Genomic DNA, 25,840 nt, shown 5'->3' on the forward strand with positions numbered 1-25,840 from the left:
ACATGAATGGAGCCAAGGCTGAAATGGAAAGAACTAGTAAAGGGTCGTTTGTCTGAAACAGTTAGTGCTGAGATCATCTTCTACATTATATGCCACTACCTGGAAACACAGGCCAGTTTTCTTTTCCTCCTTTATGACTTTCTGAGCCCTGTTTTTCAGTACAATGGGGAGAATTGACTTAGTATTGAGATTGAGTGCCACCTCCCTGCTCTGCTTCTATTCCGTAGGAGCTGGAATGCCTGGAGCACCAAGTCGGTCTTGCAGCCCTGGAGAAGCAGAGGAAAGTTAGATTATATTGCAGATGCTCTGTGTGTGAGGGAGAGAAGGTTTTCAGATCTCAATGGCAGGTGAGAGAGAAGGTCCCTATGAGTGGGAACAGGGGCTAACTGGAGGGTTAAACTTCTGGGGAGCTGCACTCTTCTGTTCCACGAGGAATTTGACGTCAATCAGTGAAGCCTTAATGCATGGGTGAACCTATGACATTTTGCAGAGGGGAGAAGGAGAATTTTGAAGCCAACTTCGAACTGCAGTTTGTTGCTAAGTGCACCTGTGTCTCCCAGGAATGGCCTGAGGCTGAAGGTGCTATTCTGGCTGCATTTGAGACTGTCTTCCTTTGAGGTTACTGTTCCCACAGAGGTGCCAGTAAATCTGCATGTGTCCTTGCTCCCTAACTTAGTTTGGCTACCCTGTTCCAGATTAAAATCTGTTCTGCTAAAAATGTCTGAACAGGTTCAATAGACACACAAGCAAGTCTGGATCATTTTGACAGATAAACATGTCTACATTAACAAGTTGTGTGGTGTAATAAGAGCAGATGTGGAAAACAAAAGAGCTGCTCCTTGGTATTTAACATTCACACTAAATGTGCTTCAGAGTGAGATTATTTTGGACTTGCTCTGTTCTGGCCCAATTAACTGAATGCTTGCCAATAGCCGGAGCACTATAGGTGCACTCCTGGAAGCACATCTTCTATTTTATCTTCATCCAAAAGGAATTCAGTTTACCAGGTATGAGACTGCACCACAATGGGAAAGTGAATAATCAGGTGAATAGGAAATTAAATTAAGTGCAGTGAATAGGAAATTAATTAACTTAAAAACCAAACTCCTGATCTGAACTAAAAAGCTAGTGTAGATGTGGCTTATTTATATAGTTTGGTGGCTGAGGAGTTGATAGTCTCCAGGAGAGCTAGAGCTAGTGATGATGGGGATGTGTGAATACTTTTCAATCCAGCCCAGTTACAGCCTGAACACCACATAAGTCTGCTGCTGAATACACCACAGCCCAAACTATCAGCCACATCAGAGGCAGGGGTCCCTGAGGGTCAGCACACAGCCAGTCCCCTGGCTACTGCTGCCAGAGAGATTGCTGCTTATGATAGGCAATTCTCAAAGGAATAAATCTCTTTTCTCTCCCATATTGGCCCAGCTATGCTGATGTTGAATGCAAAGGAGAAACAGGCTTGGGCTAGGAATACTGAAGTGATGTTTGCTTGGGCCTCCTTGTGCATGTGAGAGGGCAGTGAGCTGCATTCTGCAGGCATGAAGTGGGGTCATGGAGCAGACCGTGCATGCGAGAGCCTTATGTGCTGCTGCCCCAGGGCACTAAATGCTCAGGACCTAAAGACAAAAGAGGGCAGGGAGAACTGTCTGGGAGTAGAAGGACTGTTCTTTTAACTGAGTTTAGCATGTGCCTAGGCTTTGAACTACATATTTGTGCTAAAAGCTGGTGATAGTATGGCAGCAGCTTATTTGAGGGTCTGTCGAAACTATTGCTCTGGCTGCAGGAAGCTCAACCACCACCAAATGCTTGCAGGCTCTTTCACCCAAGCACTCACACAGCACAGGGACTGTCCCCTGATGCCCTCGGGTCTGCCAGCATGCTCAGGTAGGAGCAACACCAGGCTCTGTTACTCTCTCACTCTGATTTAGTTTTGAATCTCAGGGAAGTGAGGAGGTTTTTAGGCCAACATGCTGTCCCATACACCTTCTGGGACGATCAAGATGCACAAGTGGATGTGCTGTAATCCACTGTGAATCCAGTTCACATTCAAACTGTGAAATGAGTTGTTAAAATCCTGCTGGGGAGTGGTACAGGTGTATTTCTACTTCTGTGGAGCGAATGGGTCAGATACATGACCTTGAGTTTCCAGCTGTTCTTGACACCTATGCAAGATGAGCACATGGACACTTTCCAAGGAGAGGGGCATATTTTAGACTGTTACTGTGCCTGATGACACAAAGTACTCAGATGTGGAGAGTGAGACTCCGTAATCATCTGCATCTGCTCTGCAAATTTGCACTTGGTGGGATTTGGATCAGATTGTTGTGCAGTTTTTCTCTTTTTATGTATCACAGACCCTGGACAAGAAAAACAGTTGCTATCGTACCATCTGCCTCTCTGGTTCTTGCTGTTAGCAGTGTTCTGAAGTACTTGAGCTATGAAACCTGAAAAGACTTTAAAAATAAACTCTTTGCATTGACAGGTCCAAATAAATAACCAGGAAACAAGTCTCTTAAATTAAGAATTTAGGTAATATATAGAAATATTTATTTATAAACAGTTAACATAAAGTACAGAATTTCCACTGTTGGCTGAAGCCTTAAGATGACAATTTTGTCAGCCCCCTCTAAGATAGCCAGTCTTATTTATATTACTTTTATAGCTAGTCAAAAGGAATATAAAATCATCTAGTCACCCACTGACACAGCTTGTAGGACCAAGCAGAGCTATCTGCTAGTCTCTGTTTCTAATCTACATGACAGTACTGCTTCCATCAGCTCCTGTCATGATTGGACTTAGTTTGCAGCTGGAGATTCCTGCTGTGATAGCTCATTGCAGGTGTTGATGATCCACGTGCCTTTGGGAGTGGTTTTATTTTAAATAGTGAAACTGTATTGACCCAAAAATCCCTCTCAGAACTGGTTTCTCCCTGGTTCTGGTTCAGTAACACTCAGTTTGATCCTTCTATGGCCTTTTTCACTATCTTGGAGTGATTTTATATACAATTACTCCTGATTATTACATGTTGAAGCCTTCAGAAAATCCCAGTGAAGGTGAATGCATTCTGAATAGACTCCTATGCAGTGGTCATCTGTACTGGAGCCATCTGGAGCCTGGTACTCAGCCCTGGAGGTTGGACACTGCAATTCCCTGGCAGGCATGGAAGGAAATGCCTGGTGGCCTTCATTACAGTCTCCAAGTTCCCAATCTCTGAGTCAGAAAGGCAGTGGCCCTACATGGTCATCACATCAGTACTATCATCTTGGCTCCACACAAGCCATCTGAGAAGGAGGCAGAGCAGGAGAGAGGGGGAAGAGAGGAGAAAACTCCATGAGAGCCTGTTTCCTTGGAGCATCAAAACTGTGAAGATCTTTCCTGAAGACTCCATGCCGTCTCCCTTTCTGCAGCAAAGCCTATTAGTGCTGCAGATAAAACTCTTCCTGGTCTGAGCCCTATTGAACAGAAAAATTGCTAGACTTTATATTACAAAGTTTGGATTGTTCTGTGAAGAAAGTAAGGTGGATGAAGAGCAGAGTGACAGGTTTTGTTAGAATTTGGAGATTTAATTGTTTTTTTGGTCATGGTTTGTTTACAGTGAGGCTTTGCTGGTCAAGACAGCTCTGGAGGGAGTCCCACAGGCTTTGTGGACTGCCTGTTGAGGAACACACTTAGTGCAGGTAGCTCAGTGTGCAGGCTGAGGATTAAGCTCTGGGGCAGGAGAACCTGGACTGGCAACTGGACCTGGACATTTTGCACAACAGAGGGCACAGGGACCTGTGGCCCAGCCAGGTGAGAGAGACCTGCCACTCAGAGACACAGCAGGAGCTGAGGACTAAGCAGGAAGACCTCAGGCTATCTGAGAGCAGACCGAGAAGGTATAAAAGCCCAGGGAGTCCTTTGGTCGGGGTCCCTCCTTGGGGGCACCCACATAGAGCTATTACTCTGTTGTTGCAGGATGATAAAATTACTTAAAGGAACTGGAGTTCTGAGACTCTGCTATGGGAAACCTGGGGTTGAGCTGGTAAGGAAAACTTGTCTTACTGAGAGTGAGGTGTGTAGGGAATCAAATGGAGCCCCTATCAAGTCACTGGAGCTGCGAAGAGGCTTTGGTCCCAACAGTTGCAATCTCTGGTGGTGGGAGTGTGACTGCCAGAGTGGCTCCTGAACGGTCAGATAGGAAAGTTTACTTAATATGCCTTGGGAGTAAAATGCAGTGGGTAATGTAGTAATTTACCTCTAGCTCTCAGCTTCCAGTATATTTTTAGCTGACCCTGACCACTGTAAATGCTTAATGGCCTATGGGAAATACATATGAGTAAACATGTTTCCTTTTGGATACACATCACATGACCAAAGCTATCACAATAAATACCAGTGGAGCTAATTTTCAAATTAGAAACATTTTTCTAAAACTGAAAGCCCTATCTTGATTCCTCCTGTCACCCACAGAAATAATTTTTCTTCACTAGTTTGAAATGGAACAGACCATCAGGACTTACCCCATCTCCTTGCTCTAAGGAGAAGGTGCCGGTTGTCAGTCTCCAAAGCTCACATTGTTCCAATTCTGCCTAGATTTAAGAGCATTTCTGTGCTAGAACCTTTCATCCAAACTGGCAGAACATATTCTCAGTAATTGTTTTGTCATTGCTAGTAATGTTCTCTGTTATTTGGGTTGTAAATATTTGAAGTGAAGTCCCAGAATATCTGTTAGATTTCCCTTTGTTCCCCACATTGGTGCAAGCACTACAAGGTGTACAAAGCAAGCAACACATGAGCATTTGCTTGCATATGGTATATAGAAAGAATAACTGAAGAAGAGACAATTCTAGCAAATGGCTTGTTCTTACCTTTTTTTTTTGTATGGTCATTGCATACGTTGCACACCTTTTGTCTGGTTTGAAACTCTCTTCTTAAGTCTCTCCCTGCACAAGCACAGCATATCCGCAGACACACAGGGAGAGATGAGTGGTGTGGGCTGGGAACTAGGAACCAGAGCATCTGGCAGACTCAAATCCCTGGGTTTTCCAAGCAGTTCCAGCTATTTCTGCCAGGGTGAATGGACAAGCCAGGAGCTGGGATGTTACAATGTAATGAGATCCATTCTGTGAGGTGGAAAGGAGATCAGATAAATGGGGTCACACATCCAGTGGCCCATCAGCTTCTGCCCTGTCACTGCAGCTACATGGGAATGGAATTATTTCCAGCCTTTTCAAACCCTGCCTTCCTGGATGTGGTATGCTCTCCACTGCCTTTACCTCTCTCATCCTTCCAGCTTGAGAATCACTGCAAAAAATTACCGTGATGCTCAAGACAAAAAGGTGTTAAAGAGGCAAGGGTGAATGGAAAGAGTGATTTTGTTTGTTTGGGTAAGAAGATGCCTTTTACTTCTAAATACAATCAAACAGTAAAACGATCTAAGATTGTCATTGAAGGCTTCTCACTGTGAACCTAAAGGCATTAAGTCTGAGCAGAAGGAAAGCAGTAAGAGCAGGAGGAAGAAGTTTAGCTGCTATTCAAACAGGAGCTCAGAACCTGACTGGTTAATTTTAAATAGACTCAATCCAGGACTACTGTGTGGTGAAGGTGTAGTTCTCGTACTATGGTAACAATTTCATTTTGTGCCTCCCTTTACTTACATGAATTAAACTAAATTTCAGCCCTCTGAAATATACCTCTAGTAAGAATTTGGCCTCTATCCTCTGTCAAAGCTATGCAAAGGGGAGCTCATGTTACTCAGCATCAGTCAAAAAAACCTATATGCTGACAAAATAGCCCCTTTTTTAAGTGCTAATGCTGAATAATTCTGATATGTCAGACCAAATAATTTACATGCTTTTTCTGCTTAAAAGAAGGTACTACAGAAGGTTGGCTGTAAATGAAACCAAGGCCAGAAATCCTCAGTGAAATACCAGACCTCCTCCCAGGAGAATGCTTAATGTCATCAGGTCTAATCTAATTCTGAAACACTTTAATATTATTTGGGATCTGAGCAGTCTGGAAATAACAGCATTTTTGAGGCCCTGGGTAATGTTACTCATTTCTCCAGCCTCCTGCAAGAAGGATCTTTAGTCAGCTGATACTTTTACCCCTTGGAATCTCATTCTGAAGTCAGGAGGAGAGATAACCCCTGCCTGTGGCTCTCAAGGAATCCACTGAGGTGGTTGTTCTCACACATGGCCAGGCAGGGAGGGCTCAGCAAAGGGCTGCTGGATGACACCACCCCTCCTCAGCAGCTGGCAAAGCAGAGGTCCGGGGAAGGTGAGGTCTTGGTGCAGGACTTCCGCAGCAGGAATTCCTCATGGTACTGTGGCTGGAGCACCATGTGGTTCTTGTTTCAGATGTCTTGTCCTCCACCTCAACAGTGAAGGGGAAGGGGAAAGAAAGAAGCAGAAGAAGAGAAGCGCGGAGATTCGTGTCTCTTACAGGGAACCCTTGTCTTTCAAAGTGGCATGAATGGTATTTTGTTTGGCTATTGCTATGAATGTTAGGGAAGACAGACAAGAGAAGTGGCGGGGGTGAGAAAGAAGTGTCTGTTATGCTGTAGCATTTGCTTTGCTTTGTCTTGCCCCTTGAGACTGTTCGAGACTCTTTGGCAGAGGGTTTATGACTTTCTGCACACGTGGCCAATGCCTGGAACACTCTGAGTGAGAATACAGTTGCTTTGGATCTGATTGTTTCACTGGCACAAGGCTTCATTTGCATCATGGCTTCTTGTCAGTAGCACTATGAAGAAGACATTAGGTCCCTGGATAGTAAATTGTGGCACTTTAAATTTGGCAAGGAAATAGCTAGACTTCTATCATCTAAAGTCTTATCATCTTTATGAAAAAGAATAATGAAATTCTCCAAACGGTTACCTCAGCCTTATGAAGGAACATTGGAATATAAGTCCCAACAGAAGCAGAATCAGGCTCTCCCCATCATATATGTTGTTAGCATGGAAGAAGTCTGCACAGAGTCACTTGAATTCAGTGAGAAAGCTCACACATAACATTCCTGGATCCAAACCTGGCAAAAAATCACAAGCAAGTGACTTTGTTATTCTAGACGTCTTCTGTCAGTATCTGTTTCTGCAGGAAACAAAGGGAGCCCTTTCACGGAGCAGTCTTGTTGGACCTGGTCTAAGAAAGTCTCAACATAAAAATGAGCCAGAAAAGGAAGAAAACTTTGTAACACAGGCTCTTGGGCACCTGTGACTTTCTGTGCAGGAAAGTTATACTGGTTTACATCAATCCAATTATACTGATTTTTTTTTCTATGTAGGCATAGCATAGAGATTCTAGTTTAAGTGAAACCTGTATATTCAGCTGAAGCAAAGAAAGCTCATGGACCCTGTTTCCTTCTCCTGCCAGGTGGGCATAGGAATAGTTTTATTACTCTCTATAGTATTACTCTTGATTTACTTCAGGGTGAGGCAAGGCCTTGTGTCTTGCAAACTTCATTTTTCTTTTTTATAGGCTGAGAACTGTTCTGGATTTTCTCTTTCTCATGCAATGCTGCACAGTGAGGAAACATGACAATGAAAAGCAAACCAACACATTTTATAAGCTTAAAATTTATTTCTGTTATATTACATAAATATTCACAACGGTATTAATCCTTGGGGAAAAAAGAGAAACTTCTTTTCTGAAGACCCTGAGGATTTAAATATGGGTATTTACAAGGCACTTTGATATCTTTTGAATGAACAGCAATTTTTAAAGACATACAAAGTGTTATTATGAATCTGATGTCAATTCCCAACATATCTCAGTTTAATAATAATCCCAGCAGAATACTGTAATCAAATTAAAGAAAACAGTTTACTCAGCAGGAGTCTGTGCTGAGTTGCTTAGTAGAGCTTGGCTTGCTTTCTTCCTATTTTATATCTCAATTTATATCTTAAATTAACACAATCTCATTTATTCAGGATGCTGGGGGAAAAAAAAAGTAGGTATGAAGCACAGCTAGCCTACATAGGCTTTCCATCAACCAAGATGGCTTATAGATTAAATATGTTTAGCAGATTTGACAAGAAGACACAAAGTCAAGAAAAAAATAATAAGGTCTCTTTCTACTTTCCTTTAAAATTAAGACATTTAATTTAATGTGAACATTTAATTTCCTTCTTCCGGGCATAAGTTGATACCTTTAAAAAGAAAGACTTTTTCCTGAGAGAAAACAGGACTTGGTTCGCTGTTTGACAGTTACATTCAGAGTCCCAAATGAGATGAGATGGCATCTTTAAATCCTCATGAAAATACTGGACCTTGATTTCCTCCATCAGTGGTTGCAAAACATGGATGGCAGGGGCAACTTTGGCGGGTGGCCTGCTGCTAGTCCTCCAACTATTCTCATCCATGAATTTGATTCCTCATTCACATTGTGTGGTTATGGTGGTGGCCTTGGAGGAAGCCTTGAAGACCAGAGGTGGCTTGCTTGCCGAGCTTCAGGGAGCCACAGTCCCTTGGGCTTTTGAAGCACCTGGAGCTGGAAGTGTGTTCTTTACTCAAAGGGACAGCTGTGAAAACCTCTACAGAACAGGAACTGACCGGCTGCACCAAGGGCCGAGGAGCCCCGGTTTAGCAGCGCCCGAGCTGCATCCGCACGAGGCACAGAAGGGTCCGTCACAGGTCAGCGCTGCAGTCTTTGAACGGCGCAATCACTGATAAAACAGCATTATTTTCTTAAATAGCCCTTTTATCAAGGACCAGAAGTCCCAGTGACACTGATCCGCGCATAAACCTCAGCGGCCGGGGCTCTCTCGACACTGGCTCAGGGGCGCTGGAAGCCCTCAGCGCTCGAAGCCCTCAGCGCTCGCCCCGCCGGGCCCGCGGCCGCGCCCCTCCCGAGCCGCCTGGCAGGGCCCGGCCGGGGCGGGGCGGGGGCGCCGCGGCCGCAGCCGCGCACGGGGGCGGCCGGGGCGGGGCCGGGCGGGGCCTGGCCGGGCGGGCGGCGGAGAGGCGCGGCTCGGAGTCCCGTTAGAAGCAGCGCGGAGCCCGTGCGGATCCCCACCGGCGCAGGAGGAGCGACCGCCGCGTCCAGCCCGCCGGGAAGATGCCGAAAACGGTGGGTGCTGCGGGCGCGGGGCGGCGCGGAGGCCCCGCGGTGGGGCCCAGACGGGCGCGGCCCGGGAGCTCCTCCCGCCTGGGCTCGGCTGAGCCCAGGGCGGTGGCGGCCGCCCCGGAGGAAGGAGCGAGGGGCAGGAGGGAGTCCCGGGGAGCGCAGCCGCCCGCTCGCCCCTCCATCTTGTGCTCCCCTCGCCCGCCGCTTCCCGCCCGGGGGGCCGGGCCGGGGCCCCGCCTGGGCCGCGGGCTCTGGGCGCGGCGGGGCCGCCCCTCCGCCCCAAAATGTCCGTCGGAGCGCGGCGGGGCCGCCGCCCGCCCGCGTGTGCGCCCCGGCCGGGGGGGCGGCGGGGCGAGGCTTCCCAGAGCCCGGGGGGAGCTATGGCCGCCTCGCGTGCTCCGCGGAGAGAAGTTGGGGTTTTCACAACTTGTAATTAGTCAGTTTGAGTTGCCAGGGAGCCTTGTCCCAGCTTGACTCGAGGTATTTCTTGGCTGGAGAGATTTTGATACTTCAGAAAGTTCGGTCAAGTCTGTACTTGACTCTCCTCGCAGCAGGAGTTCGGTGACTAATGAGGAGCATGGGGTTTTTCCATTTAATTTTTCCTGGTTGGAGTAAAAATTGGTCCCAGCCCTTCATTGATAAAACAGGAAGGAGCAGGCTGGAAGTCTCTGGATGTTTCCTCACTGGAGTGATCTGAAATGGCCTAAAAACATCAAATGTTTAAGCTAAAAGTCTGTGCCTTATGTAAAGGAGAGAAAATAAGATCCTAAATAAAACACCAACCCTATGCAAATGGCAGTTGAAATGGAATACGCCCTGATTTTCTTTCCTTTTTTTTTTTAGTAGTTCAATTTTATTACTTTAAAATTGATATTAAATGCCTGTTTGACTGACTTTACTTTTCCCGATGTCTTAAATGTCATCTCTCTGAGACAATAGCTGGATGATGATGGTTATTTAAACAGCAACATCTTAAAGGATATCAAACTCAAGCTACTTCAAGGTTTAGACAGTATTTTCTGAAACTTTAGGAAGGCCTTTCTTCAAACATCAGCAGTGATTAGTGAAGATTTACTTACTAAAAACCCTAAAGTACGGGCAGCAAGTTCAGTAAGATTAACAGAAGGAGCACAGGTTAGGGGACTTCTATGTAAAATGCAGTTGAGACCTTTTAGCCAGAGAGTTTACAGCCATGAAGAGTGACTTCTTTCAGAGTGAATCGGCCAAGAAGTCCTGAGCGAGTTGCTGAGAGGCGCGGGAGGTGGAGTTCCCAGCACCGGGCTGACTGAACGCTGGCTGGGAGGTGCTCACTGTAGCCTCTGCTTCTGCAGACACACCCAAGGCTGGGTTCACCACCTCGGTCTGCTGCTTTCTGGTTTTCACAGAGTACTTCTGCTTTCGGAGCTTTTAAAAACTGCAACAGATAGAGAAATGCAAGTGCTTTGCTGTAATGCTGTGTGTTGCACACCATGGATTCCTCAGAAGGCGGCTCCAGTGTCTGTGCCTGTTGAACTGCAGGCCTCCTGCTATGTCAGCCTTTGTTTCCTGCCCCATCTGCCCCGGTTGCAGACCCAACTGAAATAATATTTAAAAATTATTTTTTTATCTCTGATTTGCAGGAACAGGATATGCTGGCATAACTGTGTAATTTCTTCATGTGAAATAAACACGACTACTAGTGTGCTAGCTTAAGATTTGCTAATAGCTGCTTAATTAACAAAACAGTAAAAAATGCAAATGACTTTCTCAATCAAGGAAAAAAAATCAAGGTCAAATGTGGATGAACCTGGGTAGTTAGATATAGTTATATGTAGGCTACATCACAAAAATAAATCCATTGTGAAGAAGACAGATGGAGGAAATGTTCCAGGGAACAGTTCTGGCTGGGCAGGAAAAACATTTGTGTCTGAACTGCTTGGTAGCTCTTATCATTCATCTCACCAGGCTTACAGAAACATGCTGCTGCATGGCTTGAGCAGGAAAAGCTGTTGAGTTCTGAGTCCCGACTCCTCTTTAAGCTAGGCTAAATGTTAACACATCTAGCTAGAGATTTCCATTTCATTATGAAAGGTTTGCTGTGATTGGCACTATGCTGTGTAGCACTCTTAATAAGAATCCGAGATTAACTCTGGTAACCCTTGAACTAGTGCACGTGATTTGCTGTTGTGACTTGTAATGTCTGCATGACCAGGGGGTTTGGTTACTGGAGGCCTATGTAGAAAGTCCATCATGGATCAGTCTGCTGATCCTGCTATGCTCTTAACAGGAAAGCTTCACTTTTTTATCTAGAGGGATCTTAAGCAGCCAACTCTGGTCTAAATTTTTTGTGTTCTGAAAAGTTTGCAAGGTGTGAACAGTTAAAGCAGGCACCAAAGAGGACATATAATTACCCCCCCATGCTTTATATTGCAAAGGGTGGAAGTAGTTGAATGCTAAAACATGTCTTTCAAGCCGTTTTTAAGCTCTGAAAAGTTTCTGCCCCAGTTGTGAGCTGTCTCTTTATTTGCCATGAGTAGGCTCTGATCTTGCCCTGACTAGTGCTCTGGTCTCTCACTGAGTCACTTCAGGCTGGTCAGTGCTGGAAGTCACACTGAGCCAAATCCTGATAGAAGTGAGTCAGCTCTCATGTTGGTGGCTAGTCTAAGCCCCATGGTTAATCGCTTGAACTTTAGTATTACAAAAAGCATCTTAGTTGTCGGAGTGGGAGGGAAAGTGACCTTTTTTTTTTTTTTTGTACCAGTCATGCCTATTTAATGGGCTGATACTTTATTTTTAGCTATTAGAAAAAGCAGGGCTTCCGTGTCAGGATTCATTGACTATTTTGCCTGTGCATGTACTTACTTTGTGGCTATATGAATGGATAGGCCACTGAACTTGAAACGTGAGCATCCATCACGTGTGAAGTGCGCATTCAAGTGTCCGGTCACTAGGACTTGAGCAGTTCTGTTTTAGGTAATATAGCCTTTACTTATTGTAGAGAAATGGTTTTAATCAAAGCTAATCTTGTGAATACAGAAAGCTTCAAACTAAGGTATGATGAAGTTTGGACTGTTGCCTTTTCCCTTAATGCTTTCTAAAACTCAGTGTAACAGTAGTTACTAGGGCCTTCAGGGACCCTGTCTGTAATTCGAATTGATGGTCTTAATTCCCAGTTGGACTCTAAAGGTCTCTGAAGCTTAACTCCCTTTGTTCCTTAGAACTGCAAAGTTCTGGTTAGAAGAAAGGTAACTCAGACTGAGGTAGATATCAAGAGAACCCTCTGGATAATTTCTTGTGTGTAGCTACTTATACCAAATGCTGCAATAAGACGGTAACTATGAGCAGACTGCTACGCTTGTTTGGGTGATCTTTTTTCTTTGTGGAATTTACCAGAGGTCTGGAAGGCAAAAGGTGGATGGCGATGAAAACTGTGACTTTAACGGATGGGCGCTTCTCTCCTGGGGCCCTGGGTTTGGATCTTGTGCTACAAAGGAGCTCTGGAAGCATTCTAGATCCCTCCTGTCTTATCTCAGGATTGATCCTTTGGTGTTATATTGCCTCCTTTCCCTCAGTATAACTTGAGAAGCTCGGCAACACTGTTTACAGTTAGACAGGCTTTGATTTGACATGTGTGCTAGCTTGTTAGGCAAACTCAATCCACTGTGTGCTTCTTCTAATACTTATCAGATATATTACTTGCTGTAAAGAGATGTGTATGAGAGCTTCCAAAGACCTTGCTTTATACAGAAGTCTGTGTTTCCCCCCCCCGTGAATGTCAGATGCCTTTGTACTTCAGAAGCAATAATAGCTAAAAGATGCTGAGTGTACAGTGGAACCAGGTAAACTACTGAACTGATGTGTCTGGAGCTTTACTCCTAACATGGAATTTTTCAAAATAGGAAAGGCCTTTACACCCTAGTTTGTAGTGTATCTATCCATCAGCTTGGTTCCTAAATTCTGCAAGAATAGAAGGATTTTGCCTCATGTCAGATGAAGCAATTAAACCTGACAGTGAGCAAAAGCTTCCGTTTGGTACTTTTAAGCCTTCTATGTTAAAGTTAAACAGGGATTTTAAAGTATCCCATTGATGATAAATTAGCATTCACTTTATTTTTACATACTGGTAAAATCTTCCTTTCCCTTTTTATGGCAAGCCCTGCACCCAACTGACAATGTTGTGCCAAAAACATCAGTTAGAGTGGTTTTACACTGCAGTGAGCAAGAACTGCTCCAAGTACCTGATCTGAATTGGTAGTCATGATCCAGTTCATAAAACTTCAATGTGACAGTGTAAGGTCTAAGAGTGCTTTTCATATCGGAGTTCTTGAAGATTAAACATGTTAGCTGACTCCTTTATTTAATTTTTGACCTCTTAGTCTGTTGCCAGAGACAGTTGAATGAGAAGCTTGTTGGTGAGGTGCACCCAATAAAAGGGGCCCAAAAGAGAGCTTTAGGTCTGCTGCTTCTGTTGTAAGAGTGCTATAGGGAACAGAGTGCCTCCTATCAGGGGTTCATCATCACTTGCTTCTTGCAAATATCCTGTCACCATAACGTTTACAGGCAGTATCTCTTTTGAACCTTCAAGGAGTTGCAGCCCTTTCCTTGGGTGATTGTACCTTGTCTGATTAATCACCCCTGAAGGTTAATTACAATTCTTGCTGTTCTCATGAGGTTCGTTTATAAGGTGTCTTAATATGGACTCTTTTTTGACAGGAAATGGCATCACTGCCTCTAGAGGAAACTTGTTTCAGTTATTTTATGTATAATGTCCAGTCAGAAATGAAATCCTGCTGCAAAGAGCTCACTGAGTCCCTAGGTGGCTGCTTGAAAGACAGCTGATGAACTGCAACTGAGGGATTCCAGTCTCTTCTGTTTGTGATACTTGGTGTGCCGGGGGTGGGGGGTGCCAGGACCCTCCTGGCTGCTGGGTTGGGCATGTCCTTGCTGATCAGTGGCCACTCCCCAGAGAAGCCCCTCTGGAAGAGGTAGCTCTGGCTCTGTTCCAGGGTATGAAGGAAGCTGACTAAAAGCTTCCTCTAGCTACGTCATCTCCTGGACTCTTTCCTGGCTCTGTGCAGCTCAAACAACCTTATTTGGCTGGCTTCTTTTTTTTTCTTCCTTTTTTCCCCCTCCTTCTGTGCAGCAAGAGGGCCTCCCTGAATTTGCACAATAAAGCTGTTATCTGTGCTTAATCACTGTTCTAAGCAGTACGACGGGGTCTGCTTGAAAAGAGTTCCAAGATCTCAACTCCTCAGATTGCTGTTGTTCCCCTATCCCTATGTCCTGTTTGTCTGTCTGCTAAATGGTTGTACGAAAAATCAGCTCCAGTGAGGAGTCTTTGCTGCTGCAGACGCACTGTTGGAAAAGAGGAAGTCTCTCTCTGCCCAGGAATAATCCAGGACAATTTACTGATGTAAATTAGGAGCAATAGTAAGCTGCTAGTTAATTGCTTGCCTTTCCTTAGGGGTCTTTGAGAACGGCAGGAATTTGCATAGTGCAGCCAATAACACTGCATCAACAGAGTTTGTTTTTATCCCACATGAAACTTCCAAAGTAGGCTGAAGTCTCTGGATTGATGGAACATTACTATTTTGGGCACATCTCTTTGTAACACTCCTGTGATTGTTTCTAGGTGGAGCATTCAAGTGTTTTGGAAGTTGTGGGCATAAACCCCACCTTTCTTACTCCAGTAGCTAATACTGACTCTTGCAGTAATGTTTAAAGCAAGTATTTGGCAGGGAGCTCGGAAGAGACATTCACTGGCAGGCTTGGTTGTTATAGGATCAGCTGCAACTGTTGGGAAGTTTAGAACCTGAAATTGCAGAGGTTTGGGGCTTATGTTGACGAGAGACAATTGTGTCTGCAGCAACTGTGACTATCAATAGGTAAGTGATCTAGTACTGCTTCCTTCCTGTGCAGCCATGAAAGGATATCTTCACTTCTATGAATGTGTGATCCTCCAGTGCAATACTGGGGCAGTCAAAAACTCCTTGCCTTTGTATAGCGGCTTGTTGAACTTGTATCAAATGGGGAGAAAACTCTCTTTGAAGATGTTTTTAAAGGCATGACTCCTGTGAAATGCTTTTTCCTAGTTTTCTAACATTTCTGAAGTTGTATTAGTTGTTCTGAGAAACCTGTGCAAAAATACAAACTGTGGATGAAGGAATGATGATCAGTTCTCATACCATTGCCAGGCTGAGGAATAGGAGTGCTTGGCCATACTATGTCTCTCTCCCTTTGGCTGTTTTGGTTGAATAGCTACAGACAAGGGCACAGGGGTGTCCCTAAAGGAGGAATGAATGAAAAAGCTCCAAATGTGGTCCACTCTGTAGAGAAACATACAATTAGTCAAGAATGAGAAGATGGATTTGTGGGGGAAGAGACAGACTCTGCCAGCTGTGATTCTGTGTAGAGAAAAAGATGAAATCTCAGAAGAGTTCGGAAAGAATAACTGATGCAATGAATCCATTCCATGATGAATACTGATCATGGTACTCAGGGTTCAGACTGAGCTGTACTCTCTTGCAGATTTCTAGTTCTGTTGGTCAACTTGTTTGTTTCTTAGAGGAAGGCTACTCGGAGACAGGACTTCACTGTACTGGAGTGTGAATACTGTAAAAACTTTCTTGTTGTACTTGTGGGTTTTGTTTGTTTGTTTTTTTGTTTGTTTGTTTTGGGTTTTTTTGTTTTGTTTTGTGGTTTCTTTTTGTTTGGTTTGGTTTGGGTTTTTTTTGTGGTGTGGGATTGTTACATTGATGTCAGAGAATCTTGCATGCAGCATATTGGAGAACTGTTATTCTGCCCTTGCATGCCTCCCTATGTTCTTGAGGTAAAATCATAGAATCACTTAGGTTGGAAAAGACCTTTAGGTTTGAGTCCAGCTGTAAACTGATGACTTTCTGCAGCCATGAACCATTCTTGTCTGTCTGGGTATCACTGATTTATACTCCTACTTTGTAAGTCCTTGTCAGAATCTTTTTTCTCTCTGGATTGGGAGACCCCATTATGGTGGGGAAGTGACAAAGTACAGGAAAAACCTGCCATGGCAATCTGATCAGTCACTTAGTCACAACTTTTAATGAATGTACTTGCTTTTACTTAACATAGGTTAATAAAGCATGGTCTATGCTAAATCCTTGCCATGTATTTTAAACTCTATTAAACTTGAGTCTCTGGTATTAATTCTGTGCTTAGTTACAGCGTAAAAACTGAGCTGCCAGAGAAATAATTAGCATGAAGTGTCAGGGTGCTTGACATCACCTCTCTGATCCTGCAGAGGTGTGGTTTTTTGTTCATAATATCTCTAAGAATATAAATATGGCATAGATTTTATTTTTTTTTTATTCACTCTTCCAGAGTAGCGTGCTCAGAGGGTGAGAACATTTATTTCATTAATACACTAAATGTCTTTTCAGGCAGTTTGCTGGATGGACAAGAGGGTTCTGGTTGTGTGGTTTTTTTTCTCTGTTAAAATCCAGAACTTGATATCTTCCTGACAGTTACAATCCACAGGACTTGCAGAATGGCAGCAAATGGTCCTGAAGGCACACTGTAAGAGGTAAGGCAGTTCCACTGCTGACAAATTCAAGCAGTACCAGGTTGCCCAATAAAAATTGGTGATACAAAACCCACACGATACTTTGTGGTCTAATACATCCTCTTATATAAAACAGTCCTATTAGTCCTCTTATTAGTATGACAGCTCTCTGGCAACCTGGGAGTTCCAGTTAGAAATGATAGAGAAGGAGAGATTTGTACATATGTATTAAAAGTAAGGATTTACCTACAGATCATTAAGCAGACACTTTAATGAGTGTTTGACCTGTTCATATGCAAGTTAGCAAGAGGAATATGGCATAGTAATCTTTATATGGATGTTTATGGTAAATATGCTTAATATTTATTTCAATTTTGTGGAGATGTTCTAAATTTAACTTAAATGAGAATCAAACTTTCATCCTTCTCTTCCCCTCATTTTAGAAAAGGATCTTCATTTCCCATGAGGTGAATGGTTGTAGTTTCAGATATGCTTACTTACTTTCTTGGTGAGTTTCTTCTTCCTTTTAAGAAGTAGATAGGTCTGTCTGTCATAGCCTCTACTTAGAATAGAATTGTTCAGTTGGAAGGGACCTACAGTGATCATCTTGTCCGGCTGCCTGACCACTTCAGGGCTGACAAAAAGCTGAATCATGTTAAGGGCACTGTCCAAATGCCTCTTAAACTGGCAAGCTTGAGACACAGACCCGCTCTCCAGGAAGCCTGCTCCAGGGTTTGGCCACCTCATATCCTTTCTAAACCTGCCCTGATGCAGCTTTGAATTATTCCCATGCATCCTGTCCCTGGATCCAAGGGAGAAAGATCAGCCCTTCTGTCTCCATGTCCCATCCTCAAGAAACTGCAGAGAGCAGTGAGGTTACCCCTCAGCCTTCTTTTCTTCAAACTAGAGAAACCCAGAGTCCTCAAGCTGCTCCTCAAAGGACTTGTCTTCCAGCCCCTCTCCAGCTTTGCAGCTGTCCCCTGGACATGTTCAGGCACGTCAGTGGTGGACCCAGCACTGCACCCAGTATTCCAGGTTAGGTTGCACCAGTGCTGAATACAGCGGGACAGTGCCCTCTTTTGACTGGCTGTGTTTGCTGGTTTTGATGCCCCCCAGGATGTGTTTTGCCCTCTTGTCTTCAAGGGCACACTGCTGGCTCTTCTTGAGCCTGCTGCTGACCAGCACTCCCATATCCCTTTCTGCAGGGCTGCTCTCCAGCCACTCCTCTCCCAATTTGGACATGTGCCTGGTGTTACTCAGCTCCAAGTGCAGAGTTTGGCATTTGTTCTTTTTAAATTTCATGCCACTGATCTATCACACTCTGATCTAGCTAGACCCCTCTGCTAGGCCTCTTGTCTCTTGAGAGAGTCAACAGCACTCCCAGTTTTGTATTGTCAGTACATTTGCTAATGGTGCATTGAACTCCTGCATCTAGATCATCCCTAAAACTGCTGAACAGCACTGGCCCTGTTATGGAGCCCTGAGGGACACCACTGGTGACTGCTTGTTAGCCAGCCCCATTCCCTGCAGCCCTTTGAGCCTGCTGCCACTGGTTCTTTATCCAGTTCTTTTACAAACGTGGGTAGAGCCCTTCCCAAATCTTCGTTCGCGTTCGCGAAGCCTGGCCGTGAACACCTTGAGCCTCCTCATCTTGCAATTGGACAACTTGTCCAGAAGGATGCTGTGAGGGACAGTATCAAAAGCTTTACTAAAATACCAAAAAACTACATCCACCACCTTTCCTTCATCCATTCAGTGGCTGACCTTATTGTAGAAGGATATCAAATTAGGACTTTCCCTTCATGAGCCCATGTTAGCTATGCCTGATGATTGCATTGTCCTTTAAAGAAAGGCCTTTAATGTCCTTTAAATGCCTTTCAATAGTGCCCAGTTACTTGGTTAATCTGCTTAATATCTGACCACTAAAATAGACCTGCAAGAATCAAGAAAGCAAAATTGCCTGGAAAACTGGATGAGTTGAAAGAAACTTGCTAGTACTGAAGCTGAGACAATAAAATACTCAGTGTCTAAGCAGTAACAACGTGCAAAATTGTGACATGTTTGGTTTGGTGTATGTGGTTTTGTGTGTGTTTTGTTTTTAAAACCACTAGAGTTGTCCTTTAGGGATTGCACTAGATTATATTACTCATTATATTCATGTGTTCCTCTTAAGTTTTGACAGCATTCATTAATGGAGACACTGTACAGTGTGAATAAGAAGGGTGTTGCTTTTCTAGATTATTGTTTGTAACTACCAAATGTTACATCCAAATGTTGAGAAACTTCTGTGCTCTGTGAGATGAGATTAAAAGCTTAAGCATCAATAACTATTATGCCAACATATAGTTACCCTACATGTATCTATATGTTAAGGAAACTTAAAACCACTTTTGAAAAAGTGACTGAATAACTTAATTTGTTTTATTGGATAGATAATGAAAACTTGAGCTGAGATATGTTGAATCCAGTGTCTGGCTGTATTCAGTGTTCTGTGGCTACAGTTATCCTCAGGGAAAAATCAGGATCTGAGCTTACCTCAAGCTGAGAAACCTAGATTTTTCTATTTCTGAAAATGTGCCGTGTGAGTGAGCAACTGGATTTTTGTTGCAGTATCTGTATTTTTAACTGAGGGGGACTCAACATGTGAACTTGTTTGCCGTGGTGAAGTATAGAAAGCAAAGACCAGTAAAATGGTTATGTTCTAGCAATATTCACAATCTCCTAGAGAAACAGAAGCTGCTGTATGAACTGTTATACATGACTGCTCATTTTGTGAGCTGTCTCAAACTCTTAAGGTTACTAGTAACTTGAATAATAGGGTCAGAAAAGGCTAGCATTACTTAAAATATCAGAAATCTCCGAGTCCGTGGTTGGGACTGTGGAAGGCTTGGAGAATGTTCTTATTCAACACCATAGAATGCTTTATCGCTAAACCAAGAAAATATTTGGATAAGCGACGTGTCTTAGTCCTCCAGCCTGCAGCTCTGTAGTGCTGACTGTTACAGAAGCTGGACTGTAACTTGTTCTTTCCTGGAACATTGATGTGACATGCTTTCCTTGTTGCTGTAATGTTAGTCCTTTGCTCCAAAAAGCAATCAAGGAACCCGTTACCTGAAGTTGGTATTTAAAGAAGCCAAGTGTTGACATAATATTTTTTGTTTTGCTTAAAACAGCAAACTGAACCTGGAACTGATGGTATTCTGACCCGGCCATGACAAACTGTGAAGCAGCAAGCTCCTGAACACTCAGAATTTTCTTACTCTTCTTTTCTTTTAATGACTCGCTGCTGTGAGTGTTTTGGGCTATGTGAAGTCTATAGCCACCCATGCTTTGTCTTTCATACTGCAAAAAAATGATAGTGTCTCTTTTTTTTTCTCTACTGAACCTGTTGGACTGTGTGTTGCATTGCTCTGTCCTTCCAAGTTTTTCCTTGTCTCTTTACAAATTGCTATGTGCAAGTTGCTTCGGACTCAGAAAAGTTTGGCACGGAGGACTTTACCGAGAAATGCTTTTACAATATTTAAGGGCAGCTTTGATTTGGCAGTGTTTGGAGGTATTTGAAAGTAATCGGAATCTGAGAAGATTCAGACAGTCTTATAAACCAAGTGATTTCATTGGTCTGCTATTCCCTTAGAGAAAGATGGGTTATTAGATGCATTAATGTGGGACTATCCTTTTCCACAGCAAGCCTGAGCAAGAGTTAGCAGCTTTTCCTGTTCCCAGTGTCCTGGAAACGTGCAGTTAGTAGTGAGGTATCTGCATGCAGGAATGTTGAAGGAGCCTCAGTCTTTGATCAAAGTTGAATTCACGCGTGCAAACCCTACGCTGCTGTACCTTAGCATGTGGAAAAAAATGAAAACATAACAAAAAACAACCCTACACAGCAGGTCTGGGTTTGACAGTTAAGCTGTCAAGTTGAATTGTGAATGCTCTCGGCAGAAGGTTGCTTTTCAGACTCCCTGCCTTTGCTTAGTCTAGTGAGTTTGCTTTTGTAAGTTATATGTGTGTGTATGTTGACTTAGCCAGATCCTGAGTCCATCTCCTATTTCTCTTCCTGCTACCCAGTTGTGTTTCTCAGTTTTGACCTGCAGCTTTAGGAAGACCACTAGCAGTTTGGCTTATCTGTCTGTTTGGCTGCATAAAGGTAGTCCCTAAGATCTCTGTAGAGGAGGATAAAGGATCTAAATACTGAAACTGCAAATCATGTAAGGAATTGCTCTTGCCCACTTGATATAAAGCATCAGTTTCTGCCACATGCATTCTGAATGCTGCAGGGTTGCTCCCCAACAACCTCTGTAGTCTTGTAGAATTATTTAAAAATTAATCCTGGAGATAACCCTAGAAGTCGTGTGGTCCAACCTCACACTCAGAACAACGCCAATTTCTAAGTAGGTCATTTTCTAAGTTAGATTGGATGTTAGATGTTTAGGGTCATGTTTTTGTTACAATGGGACAATAGTTCTTAACAAAGATAACTTGGAAAGTATTGGAACTTAGGAGGTATTGTGTAGGTGCCTGAAAGTTCTGAACTGCATCTTCTGGATTGCGTGGAGAAAGTAAAAGAGCAAGTCAAGTATAATGATTAAAAATTAACAAAAGCAAACCCTTTTTTAAGGAACTCTTATTATATCCCAGTTACTTTTGGGTACAACTATCTTACTTGTTGTGTTTGCTGGTACAGTTGATCTGTGTAGGACATCTGGTTATGTTCAGGTAGTATTCTAAAACACTTTCCCATGTGAAGCTAGAGTAGGCAAGAAGATGGTGTTAGGCTCTGAAGTCCTGAGGCAGTATGTTACTAGAGCATTTGATAGTTGCTTCCTAGCTTATAGCACTGTTTCAGAACATGCAGCCCCATAGCAAACTGGGAATAGCTTACCTCTGTAGTAGTCTCTGGAACTCTAAGGCTTTATTTTGTTTTTTAAAATGTGACTCTGTCTCTCTGTAAAATAGTAGGGCTATTGTATCTCTCTGTAAAAAAGCTACAGCCTTTAAGTCCACCAGATGCAAATTATGTTCAGGTAGCTGTAGCTTTTTGAAATAGACTTTGTGAGAACACCTTGAGAGATTAAAAAATAATAGGTTTGGAGGGGATAAAGCAGGTATGTCTGGGAGTGAGGAATAAGAAGTGGTTCAATAGCTTGGTCCGTCTTGTCCAGTTGTACCCAAAAAGCCATCTTGCCCTTCCCTCTTTCTGTAGCCAGTACCAGTGCCCCTGTGTAAATGTAGCAAACAGGACCAATGAAATGGTTCTGCTGGAGAAAATAATGGATGAGTTATTCCCACCCTGATTCGTTCTTTGTTTCTGCTTGTGGCGTAATTGTGGAGTATGAACATGAGAAGTGATTGGGAGGGTGCAGGCTGTTCGGGTGGTGGGTACACACCCTGCCTCTGCTGGCACTGCTCTCTGCAGCTCCCCTGCAGCTCTGGGCCCTTCAGGAGCCTTTGGGGACACGGGGTGCTGTGTATCGTAGTGCTGTAGCTACTCTCATCTATATTGGGAAAGCCCAAATACTTGAACTAGATGGAACTGAAAATAACAAAGGGTACTTCAGTAATCATCAGTTGGTGTTTTATAAACTATGGGCAGTCCCAACAGAACTATTTAAAACCTAAAATAAGTTGGTGGTAAGGGAAGCAAATGTGGGCGGGGAAACTGAATATTAAAAAGAAGTGGAGGGGAAAAAAAGAAAATAAATCCTGCATTTTAGGGAACTGTTAGCTAAATAGATAGGAAAATGCAGCCAGCCTAAATGAGACCCTGTACTGAAAGGAAGTTGTGGGATTTGTCTAGCATGCTGGAAATGATAAAACTGAAAATCACAGGATGATGAAACAGCTTTACTTCACCCTTGACTGCGCCTGCAGTTAAATTTGGAGGGATGGCTCATAGTCTGAGCAGTCAGATCCCACAGTAAGACTGTGTTCTAGCTCCTAGAAGTCTGGCTATTGTTCAGACTTTCAGTGAGGGCTGTGAGCTGGCCAAGAACTTGATGTGCCACACCCAGGCCATGCTCGGGGTGTCTGGAACAGGCAGCTCTGTGTTCTTTACCAGAGCTAAACTGCTAGGAGTGTCTTGGTTGAAGGACAGAGAGAAGCATGTGAAACAGATAAGCATGCTCTGACTTTTTATCCAAATGTGAGTCCTTGAGAAGGAAGAGCTTGGTCACAGCAGTTATCATGCTTTCTTCCCTGGAGAAAGTGTCTTTAATAAGAAGAGTGTCAGAGCATAGTTATTTTATTTGCCCTCAATTTCAAGTTACCTCTAAACCAGTTCTTAACTGCAGCTGAATTTAAGACCTGTATGTAGGGACTGAGTATTTAGTCTATTAGCTCAGGAATCTCAAGTACTTACTGTACATGTGATGCCTCTGTGCAGCTCACACTTGTCTTGTTAGCATCCTGTCTCAATTTTGTTTTGAGCCCCTTCCAGCAAAGTAGCTGCTTGTGATTTTGGCAGACATCCACTGGATGCTAGGTTTTGGAAGCTCCTTGGCTATTTGGAAATATGTCCTGGCTACCTGTCTTGACTGCCCCTCCAACTGGGTCTTTGCAACTGTTAAACAGTACTTGGAAATCCCCTGCCCTTGGGGTGAGAATGGGGAGGGAGGGAAGAACTTGACTAAGGCAAGGTTACAGGTGGGGGGAAGTCGCCTTCTAAGAGTCTTCTCAGAAAATCTGAAGTGCTTTTGGTGGTGATGGTGGTGACTGCAGCAACTGTTTTGCTGGTCAAGTTACTTCAGCCCCCCCCCAGGATCATAACACCGTTGTGTGGTGTACAGTGGAAGGGGGGGCGGCACAAAATGTGTTTGTAAGCTGTGAGTAGGATTGCCTAGGAGGGGCACGTAATAGCTGTGAGAAATGTCACCATACCACTGCCGGCATTCGAACACATCCACTGCCCTTTGAACTGCTCTTAGGTTGAAGAGCTTTAGCACGGGATGTGGTTGACATGTGAAGTACAGCTGCCAACCCTACTATTAGTGTGCAGAGGCCATAGTAGGTGTATACTGTTTTTTCAGAGAAAAGCACCTTCTAAGGGGCACAAAAAATGGTGTTTACAAAACAAACAACTCCCAAAACAAAACCCAGAGGTACACAGATTGTAGAAGTTGAATGATGGCAAATGCATATGGCTAGATTTTTCTTCAAGTTATGCCTCCTCATCCAGATGTTGTGGAAAAGGGGTCCGTTTTTTTTCCCTGTGATATTTTAATTTCCTTCTGGATTTTGACTAGTAAAGGCTGTTCTCTGTAAGTCACTCAAACAACAGGTACAAAAATAGTTATTCCAAGGGTTTCTTCAAAGTAGCTCTGAAGAAACAGAAAATGGCAATGTTAATGAGTTGGAACAGCTACAGGAAAGCAAAGGGAGGTACGTGAAGAATCTATTTCTGAAAAAGGAAATGGCAAAAATAGAGGAATTGATCCATTGCACAAGGTTAGGAGTAAGTTATGTAATAAGTCGCATACGAGTATCTGAACTTGACTAAATGTGGGGATCCACCCCTGGCTGCTTCTCCTGACTTAGAACTCTCATTTTGCAACTCCTTTTCTCAAACTGAAACTTGTTTACCCTCTGGAGAGGGTGGCAGGCTGCTAGCAGCCACGGAGTTCAAACACCATTGGTAGGATGTGACTGGTTGAGAAGAGAGGAAATACATTCTAGTAGCTTTAACTTGGAAACATGTAATTAATGATTCTGGAAGCCATGCTGTGTAGGGGGTAGGGGAATTCCCTGCCTTTTTTTTTTTATAATTGTTTTGAATTAACAACTTTGTAGTAATCTTGTTATAAAGTAGAACTATTATTCCTGAAAAGGTGGCCTGCCCAGATCAGATCACTGATTAAACTGGGTAAATGATACCTCCAGAGTTCTAAAAGGCAGAGTTCTCCAGCCCTATGAAGCAGCATTGGCACAGCCCTGGCTTTGCCTGGCTCTGTTGTGCTTTTATGTTCTGAGTGCTTGTTGCTACTAACCAAGTGAAGTGTCTCTGGAGCTTTGATACACTGATTATGAGGGAGCGGCAAAGCTGGGGCAGGGTGATTGAAGGCATCTAAAGTAAGACAGCTGCAAAGGACAGACCCTTTGCGTGAGGAATAAGCTTTTTTGAAGCTTTCTGAGCTCTGTGAACGTGGTTTGAAGGAGACCTCATTTTTTAGCGAGACTGACCTTGAGGGTAATAAATCTGATTCTCCACCACTTAAGAGAAAAAAAGAAGCCCTATATAACAGTGTCTGAAGTAGATTCCCTGATATGAGTAACTGATCTCTGGACTGATGGACATGTCCTGCAAGGATCATCCCCTCAGACTCCATTTGGTGACCCTCTACTCAGGCCCTTCTGAGTACCAGGGTATTGATCACTTGCAAAGGAGGACTTGGACTTAAACACAAAGGTAGCAGTGGCTTCTCACACATGGTCTTGAGAACCAGAAAAGCAATAAGATACTGCTGGTGCTCTGCTGTGTAGGCATTACCTTTTCAATGGCAGCAAGTGCCTTCAAGGAAACTGATTTTTTTTTTTTTTTTTTTAATTTGGGAATATTCCTGATTACCACTTGCTGTATGGAAGAATTTTGTTTTCCTTATTGCTGCAGGATGAGCAGTACAAATGAACACGGCAGACTATTTTTGAGATTAACAGCCAAACAAATATGCTCTGGGGCTCTGATGATGCTACAGTATGACAGGGTTTATATTAGCATAAATCACTTGGTTTCCTTTTTTGAAACTGATTGCTTTAGCATTATGTTTTGCATCAGATTTTTGATCACCTCAGTCAGTGTATTCTTATTATCCTTTTCAAGAATAGGAGTTGGGTCTTTCAACCACTGGATGCAATGCAATGCCTGCTATAAACCTTGCCAGAAAACTCTTAAGAGAAAATGCAGTTGGAGCAAACACAGAATTATTTTGAAACTGCTTTGTTAGGTAAAGCAGAAATTCTCTGCTCTTCCAAGCTCCACATGGGGCATCATATCTTTTTAATGGCCAGTATGCTGTAGCTAGGTTTCCCCCCTGCCCCATGTTAGTAATTTGGTGCTGTGAAGGTGAGCTTTGCTGGAAGCTGTGGGCAAAGTGCTGTGTGCTGGTGTCTCTGCTGCAGTGAGATGTTGAATGCTACGTATGTCACATGGTCCATTGGCCTGGGAGTTGCTGCCTCCACCCTTTCTCTGTCCAGTTTCTGCAAAGCAGACTCCTCAAAGCTGTGAACTTTCTCAGTCTTGCTGGCTGCTCTGACTTGTTTCCTCCGGCTGTCCTCAGCAGCATGGTT

General features: G+C 43.6%; 1 protein-coding gene across 1 annotated transcript in view; it reads left to right on the top strand.

Annotated features, from left to right (window-relative positions):
• The first annotated feature begins 9,034 nt into the window (after nucleotides 1-9,034).
• Nucleotides 9,035-25,840, top strand: part of MSN (moesin) — a 42,845-nt gene continuing 26,039 nt past the window's right edge. The window contains exon 1 of the mRNA XM_017838322.1: nucleotides 9,035-9,051. Within this exon, the coding sequence (XP_017693811.1) occupies nucleotides 9,040-9,051 (12 nt within the window). The 5' untranslated portion in view covers nucleotides 9,035-9,039. The remainder of the gene's footprint in view (nucleotides 9,052-25,840) is intronic.

This window comes from Lepidothrix coronata, unplaced genomic scaffold, assembly GCF_001604755.1.
Source record: "Lepidothrix coronata isolate B3197 unplaced genomic scaffold, Lepidothrix_coronata-1.0 Scaffold331, whole genome shotgun sequence".
In the NCBI taxonomy this organism is placed as follows: domain Eukaryota; kingdom Metazoa; phylum Chordata; class Aves; order Passeriformes; family Pipridae; genus Lepidothrix; species Lepidothrix coronata.